Raw genomic sequence first — 8,396 nt, 5'->3', positions numbered from 1 at the left:
TCAGGCCCCTGATGTGGCTGGTTGCTAGGCTTGGGGGCTCACAGCTGCTGCAGGTCTCCAGTGCTGCTCCCTGTGGAGCATGGCTGTTGTGGGCTCTCTTTTGGGTCGGGCAGGCCTCTGGCCAGATCTGGCTGTCTTGCTCTGCAGTACACAGCTGCCTCAGGAGTGCAGATGGGAGGAGCCAAATCCAGGCATAGCCGTGCATAGTTGTTTCAGGTGTTAGAAGTTTGCAGTGGCCAGCTGCACAAGTCTGCTGCAGACCCACATGCCCCGCACAGCTGCAGAGGTGCCACACACCCTGCCTACACCGCCCACAGATTCCCTGAGGGCTTGCTGGTGGGCGGGGCCAGTCCCTTGGGCAAGCTGCCTGCCCTGGCTGTGCTCACTTCCCTCAGGTGTTCTAGTGGGTGGGGCTGACCCCTGCACTATCAGACTAGAGGAAGTAATGCAATGTCAGCTGCCAGCCTCTGCTTCAGCACGACTGAACTAGGTCACAGTAATGGCCGCCGCCTGTGTCTCCGTCTCTGAAGCGTGGGCCCAGCCACCGCCTGCCTCTCTGGGATGCCTCTGAGCTTAGTAAGTGAGTCTCTTTTATCAACAGACTATGCACTTTTCTATCTGGTGTTTTTTTTGTTTTTTTTTTTTAAAGATTTTATTTATTCATTTTTTCCCCCCAAAGCCCCAGTAGATAGTTGTATGTCATAGGTTCACATCCTTCTAGTTGCTGCACGTGGGACTCGGCCTCGCGTTGGACGGAGAAGTGGCGCCTTGGGGCTTGCCCGGGATCCGAACCCGGGCCGCCAGCATCAGAGCGCGCGCACTTAACCGCTAAGCCACGGAGCTGGCCCGTCTATCTGGTGTTTTGTGTTGGTTTCCAGATTGGGTATATCTCTGTGTGGGCCCTTTAAGAGCAGGTTTTTCTTTCTCTGAAGTTCTATAGTTTTTCTCAGTGTATTCCCCATTGGTCTTCAAAGCCAGCAAAGCCAGGTACTATGGGATCTTGTCTCGGCTGTGCTGACTCTAAAGACTGACATGCCCACTGTGGAGCTCAGATCCCCAGCTTCTCCGGGAAAATCCTTGTAACTTTGAGATTGCTCATGGCTGTAGAGCACTGAGGCTAGGTTGTGGTTTTGTTCCTCAGCAGGACTGTATTTCTACCTCTTCCACCCTCGTCAGTGTGGCCCCTTTTGTAGGGGTTCTTTTTATCCAGTTTCCAGATCTCTCTCAGAGGAAATTGTTTCATAGGTAGTTGTAGGTTTGTTGTGTCAATGGGAGGAGGTGAGTTCTGGATCCTCCTACACTGCCATCTTCCAAACTCCTCTGGCAGGTTCTATCTTGAAGGAAACTCTGAGGGATCTGCCTCTGTTTTGCCAGAGTGAGTGGAGGATTCACTTGCAGTAACTGACACTTCACATGTGTCAAAGCATATATGTAGCATATCTTACAGCTCTAAAGGTTTCAAGAAGATGGGGGAAAAATAATGGTTAAAAAAAGAGGGTGGGATTCTGATTAAAGAGTCTGAGATTAATCTCTTCTCCATGAGGAAAATAATTCCTGGAGGATGAGATGAAAATTCCAGTTGACAGGCAGGCTGAAGCTGTATGATGAGGTTATGGTGTAATGGCCAGAGGATCAGTAACAGAGCTTTCCTGGATCTCTGAGTACTAGGCTCAATGTACAGTATAACCCAGATACTAGGGCACTGTCCATAGGTCAATACTGAGGGGAGAGAAAGACGCAGTGGTGAAAGAGTGAAAGGTGTTAAACTAGCAAATCAGTAACAAATTCTGTTGTGAAGAACACGAGGCCCATTGTTGGTATGGATGCTATGAGTGAGTAGGAAATTCTGCTATGAGTGGCAGGATTCTGCTGCCACTAAGAGAATGGGAAGGGTTCATTAAGTGGGAACCTTGGAGTATCAAAGCTGAAAGACACAGGAAAGTTTTAACGATACAGACCCCGTAGGGCATGATAGGGAACTGTACTTCTGGCAGAAGCAGTGCTGGGAAGTGCTTCAGGGAAGAACATTGGGCGTTTAGACCTAAGGATCCTTGATCCAGCTACTCACCACTTTCCCTTTGAAATGCAATCATAGGCATTCTACTGGGTATTGGTTGAGACTATGCCTACTAATGAGGGACTCCAGTAATTTTAGGATCAAAGATTCCAATAAGAACCTGGGCATTTTCAAAAAAGCATTTAAATAAAAAACAGCTCATCAAAGTGACCTGGTTAAATGGAAATGATATATTCAGAAACCTGTCTGTAAACAAGAGGAAGCCACCTCCCTAGGGCCAAGACTGTCCCCATGAAATGATTTACTTCTAACGCTGAAGGCTTGTGCCCCACTATTTGAGTTTCTGTATTCAGAAAAAGAAAAAAAATGATGAAGCTTGGTTTATGGATGGCAGTGCTTGGTTAATGGAGAAGATTTGTGTCTGAAAGAATGCCAGCTAACAGAAAATTTCTAGTAAAAGAAAAAAAGATGGAGTATATCAGCAAAATGGACAGAGTTATTATACCGTGTGGCTAGCATACCCCCACTGAGATAAGTAGATGATTGATAGATAGGTAGAGAGAGAGGTAGATAGATAGAGAGATAGATTGATATACATATAATGACTCAGTCTGTGACCAATAGTCTAACCATTTGTTTTGGCAAATGGTACAGAGGGAACAAGACTTAGACTTAGAAATACCATCATTTGGATGCTGGACTTAAAGAAAAAACCATAAGCTTTTTATCTGAAAATATGGATGAGTCATGTGAACACCCTTCAGTCACATTCAGAGGAGGAAAGTGCTAGTGATTGAGACAAAAAGATATATTTATCTGTGCACGCTTTGGCAGTGTTAGGAACCTGAAATGAGTGTGCATGGGGCTGTAAGATAGGTTTCAATAGACACATTTGCAGAAATTGCTCTTGTTTCTTGGGATTGTCCAGTTTGTAATTAGCCAAAGACTTATTTATGTTTTAGTCAGTAAACAGATCCCTAGGTTACATGGCTCATCACCCATGGAAGCAATAAATTATAACTAGTTTTTCTCCGGTATTGATGTATTTTTTTGGTTTTGACTTTATGACTGAGGCCTTGACAAAGACAAAAAAGGCTAAAAGATAAGACTATCCACAAATATAGACCCAAACTTAGATATCAACAGATCAGGGAATAGCATTTTATAACACAGTCAATACAGAATAGGAAAGAGCAGGAAATATAATGTGAAGTGATCCTTTCAGTAATTCATAACCACAAAGCAGAGGAATAAATGAAAATTAAAATGGGCACTTTAAGCAATTATTAGACAAAATAGAGGGGTGATAGAGCTTAAGAAGTAGTATTCCAGATTTAAAAAATGTGTTTCAACTTATGTTGAAGGGCAATAAAGGTACATCACCAGTTGAATTATTTCTAAGAGATAGAGTTGGCATGAGGGGGTAGAGATGAAAGGTGTAACTCATATCATAATTACCCAATTAATTTTTTAGATAATTTTTATTCCAGTCATTATTTTAAGAGCAGATATTCAGTTATATGTTTCCAAGATAGGAACGTTAAAATTCCCGTAATCTGTGACTTGTTATACAAATGTGAGTGCTAGAATTTCATCAATAAGATCGATGGGCTGGATCAGCCCTGCTTCCATGACTAAGGCAGATCTGATGCTTAGAGAGTGTCCTCACCCAGGGCCCAGGGGAAGGGAAACCCCAGAGACAACATGACTATAGGTTGGAATAAACAGAGGAAAGAGTCTTGTCATACCATATTTGCTGCTCGCTATTTGGAGTATTTCTCAAGGCTCTCTCCTCTCATAGGGCAAAGGAAAGATGCAGATGGGGAAAAAGATAAGAAGTGGCAGAATCAGGCAACCCTATATTGGCACTTTAAAGAAGAGTAGAGAACAAGAGGATGTGCTCTTAGCATTCTTACTCTATATGTCAGCACCCCTTAAGGAAGGATCTTGAGAGAAGACTCCAGCACTGATCCAATCATCCCGAGTCTATTGCAATGGACTTGGACAAAAGGCTATCCTGTATGGGCAATAATGAATGAATATTGTGGATGTGGCCAATTCCTAATGGAGTTTGGAAATAGAAGTGGGAATAATAGATTATTTAATTGGTGTTGAGTTTTTCCCCCTTAGAACCCACGGAAAAATTTACCTGACCACACAGCCAGCCAGACTATGAACAGAAATGCAAAGCAGATACCATGTTTTGGAATCTATCAAGGTATTGAAATTTATACCAAGTTCCTAAATACAATGGAAAGGATCTGAAAGTGGCTTACTCTACATAAATGACTACATAATACTCTACATATACACTCTATATAAATGTGCATAAGCAAAATGACGTTGCTTTTGTAGATGGTTTCTAAATCCTATATGAAAAATATTGTCTTGATATAACATGGTGCAATGACAATTGGTTTGGGAGCCATGAACCAGAATAAAAAAGAAAACTGATTTTTATGGATAAGACATATAATAAAGAAAAAGCAGTGAAATGAGAGCCCATGAAGAGTTTCTGTTTCTGGATCCTGGCCAAGAGTGAGAGATGTAGAAGCTTTGTGAACATGGACAATCTAAACTTAGAAAGTTTTGAGACAGTGGGCTTATGTGCAACTAATCCTTATAGATAGCGGGAACTATTGATGATGGTAGGAATTATGGGAGTAAATGTCCATAGTTAGACAATGGCTGGGGATTCTGGGATCATAATTTAAGGAAGCACAAATTTGGGATCACTTTGGGACAACAGTGACAGGCAAGCCTGTCACTTATTAGACTTATTAGACCTTGTGAGGTGAGATATAACCCAGGCGAATGGTTCTCAGGCCCATTCTATTTTCCCACTGGTGGGAATAGACTTACTGACTATAATGCCCCTGTTGGGAGCCAGGTCTCATTGCATCATGTGTTATTGTCTCTTATTAATAAAATATATCTGAATCCCTTTTAATGGCCGCAAAAATTTCTCCTGCATGAATGCTGTCTGTATAACCTGCCTCCGTTTATTGGACATTCATGTTCTTTCTAACACATTACATAATGGCACTAGCTATTGATCTTCCTGCTCAGAAGGAGATTCCCCATGACTTCAGTTCATTTCTAACCTGGTGGGGACATGGGAGGCAGTTCTTCCTTCACACTCCATCTCCATACAGGTCCCTAAAGGGGGGAAGACAAAGTCTAGGACTGTTCATTTGTAAGTTTTCTACAAGTGACCAGTGGATAGGAGAAGAGCTCGGGGACAGCTGGTCCTAAGTCTCCCCACTTTGCTCACTGGTCTTCTCCAGACTTTTCTCCATCTCCTTTTGTTTTGAGTTGCTACTCTGGCTCTCTCTCCATGGCCCACGGCTTATCTCTAGTGCTGACTTATCTAAGAGGCAAAGCAGGCAAGGGCCTAGGGCCCACTACACTTTTAGGGACCCAGGAAAATGTTTTAATTTTAATTTCTTTTAAAATCGAAAGAAAAATTAATATGATAATAATAGTGAACATATACTGATGCTTCTAGCTTAGATTATATTCATCTTTATACCAACAGTTATAAAATACAATTTTTAATTTTTTTTATGGCAAAAGGGGCCTACGAAGGTAAAGTGTTAGGGACCAGCCCTGCTTAGATCTAGGACCTTGGTTGGTGATTTCTTTGAGTCTTTGGTGTGAGTTAGGGGCACAGAATGATCCTCTGAGATACACATGAGAGAAAAAAGGGAGAGAGAATAAGACCAATACTTTGAGATCAAGCCCTGCCACAAACACACGTATCTGAGCACTTGTCCAATTATTTCCTTGGGATAATTGTCAAAACTGGGATGTCGAGGTATGCAAATGTTGAAGGCATCTGATTTGTTTTACCACAGTCACTTTTCGGAAAACGTTAACAATTCATACTCCTATGATCAGTGGATGAGGGTACCTAGTTCCCCACCTCCTGTCCAATGTAGAGTGCTATTATTCTTTTTCCTCTTTGTGAATCTGACAGAGTACAAATGCCATCTCCATATTTTTTTTTTTTAATGCTAGTGGGGTAGGACTTCTTTTTCTTATGCTTATTGGCCATTCACTTCTTTTATTGTTTGCCTGTACATTTTCATTGCCCATTCCTCATTTGGAGTTTTCATCATTTTCTCATTGATAAGAATGCATATATTTAAGAATGATAACCATGCTATATCATATGGGTTGCAATATCTGTCCCCAGTTTGTCACTTGCTTTTATATTTGTCTATGGTGCTGTTTAGAATCTCTCTGTATAGCAGGAAAGATGGCTGTCAGTAACCCCAGGCCTATATCCTTTTATCTCACAAAGAAGGAGAGACAACCTGCCTTCCTAGCTCCAGTGCAAAACACAGAAGGACTCCAGTTGGCCTAGCCTGGATCATGTTCTCATCCCTGAACCAATCACTATACACAGAGAATGCAGAGAAAGATAAAGCAAGATTCTGATTGGCCCGATCTAGAATGTGTGGCCATTCCAGTACGTGGAGATGGATGGGGGAGCAGGGTGCCATGATTGACAGTCAAACCACTGGTACCCAGGACTAGTGGATGGGAAAATCTTCTGGGCACAGAAACCAGAAACGCTATAGTTACCACAGTTAACTGAAGCAATGTGCCACAGCAGTTGTTCCCAAGTTGATACCCAGTTGTCCTGAAATCATTTTTTGAATAATCAGTTAATCCTCAAATATATATGGGCACATACCAGGACAAAAACCCCCCACAATTCTAGCCAAATACAATTTTGAATTTGAAATTTCAGCACTTGAAAATGCTGAATTAAACAAAGTTAAACTGATTTCTGTATTATATACTACAGGAATTCTCAGAGCCTTTGATAGGCTAAAAATGAATGAAGGATCTCTAAACTGTGTAAAATATGAAGAGTTTTTCACCCTTATTATCATCAAGCACTTTCTCACATATCTGCTCTGTTTTCAAGAGAATATAATTTGGTAAAATGCTGCCATATATTAAATCCTTATAAACACTTGCATTTATTATTTTATTCCACTGATCTGTTTCGTTAGGTTAGTGGTAAGATGTGATGGTTAATTTTATGTGTCAGCTTCTCGGCTAAGGGATGCCCAGATAGCTGGGAAAACACTATTTATGGGTGTGTCTGTGAGAATGGATCCAGAAGATATTATCATTTGGCTCAGTAGACTGAGTAGGGAAGACCCCCTCGCCAGTGTGAGTGGGCATCATCCAATCCCTTGAGGCCCAAATAGAACAAAAAGGTGGAAGACAGGTAAATTCGCTCTCTCTGTTGAGCTGGCACATCTGTCTGCTCCTGTCCTTGGGCATCAGCACTGCTGGTTCTCCGGCCTTCAGACTCAGACTGGGACTCGCGCTCGTGGTTTCCCTGGTTCTCAGGCCTCTGGCTTGAACTGAGACTGCACCACCAGCTTTCCTGGGCCTCCAGCTTGCAGACAGCAGATCATGGGGCTTTTCAACTTCTGTAATCACATGAGCCAATCTTTCATAATAGTTCTTTTTCTGTATCTCTATATATGTCCTTTTGGTTCTGTTTCTCTGGAGAACCCCAACTAATACAACTGAGATGCTGTTAACCAGGAGACCTAAGAATATCATCCTTCTCACTCCCCTCCCTCCCCCTGACACATACTCCCCAGCTGCATGAGAATTATACAAGGAAAAGTAATACTTTACTGTTAGCAAGGGCATTGTCCCCAAGCCCCCACTAAAGAACCATAGTGAGCCTGATTAAGCCATGTCCAACTATGGCCTGTGTTCTCTCCCACCCCAATATGTAACCCTGGATCTCAGGATTTACCACTGAGTGGAATTGCAAGTCATCCCTGCCAGTAACAGAAGAAAGAGGAGCAAAGGAATTTAGCAGATGGACATCCCAGGACCATCCTGTGTGAGTAAAGATAAATGTGTTCCAAACTGCAGAAGCAGCTGCCCCAGGCATGGAAGAAAAATAAAGAAGAGATCACACGCCCGTCCATGACTTTATTTCCTTTGAATGATCCACTCCAAATAACAGGGCCCAGTCAGTGCAGTGGAAAGTGATTAATCGAGCTTAGTATTCCTGCTGGGGGTGGAGGGAGAGGGCGAGAGTGACTATGAGGAGCTTGAGCTCCTAAAAGAGGCCAATTTGTTCATTCTTACCCCAGTAAGACCCTTTTTATTATTATTATAGTAATCTAGTACGTTTTATCAACTCTCTTAGAGAAATCTCTCCTCACTTTTTCTCCTTTCAAATTGTTTTGCTAGTCTTACTTCTGAATGAACTCTGGGATCATTTTGTCAAGTTATTAAAAAATCCCATTAGTATTTTTAATTGGGATTATTGTAATTGTGATTGTATTCTATTTATAATTTAAATTAGTAAAAATTGACAATTCTCAATGCA

At 42.0% G+C, this 8,396-nt stretch overlaps 1 protein-coding gene across 1 annotated transcript in view; it reads left to right on the top strand.

The window, feature by feature from the left end:
• Positions 1-412: 412 nt before the first annotated feature.
• Positions 413-8,396, top strand: part of GLIPR1 (GLI pathogenesis related 1) — a 47,769-nt gene continuing 39,785 nt past the window's right edge. The window contains exons 1-2 of the mRNA XM_087448613.1: positions 413-576; positions 7,805-7,901. Of these exons, the coding sequence (XP_087304739.1) occupies positions 7,878-7,901 (24 nt within the window). The 5' untranslated portion in view covers positions 413-576; positions 7,805-7,877. The remainder of the gene's footprint in view (positions 577-7,804; positions 7,902-8,396) is intronic.

Source organism: Ceratotherium simum, chromosome 25, assembly GCF_057802395.1.
Source record: "Ceratotherium simum simum isolate JZ-2026a chromosome 25, ASM5780239v1, whole genome shotgun sequence".
Classification (NCBI taxonomy): Eukaryota; Metazoa; Chordata; class Mammalia; order Perissodactyla; family Rhinocerotidae; genus Ceratotherium; species Ceratotherium simum.
Note: the sequence above shows the minus strand (reverse complement) of the source record. Positions and strands in the feature narration are given on the sequence as shown.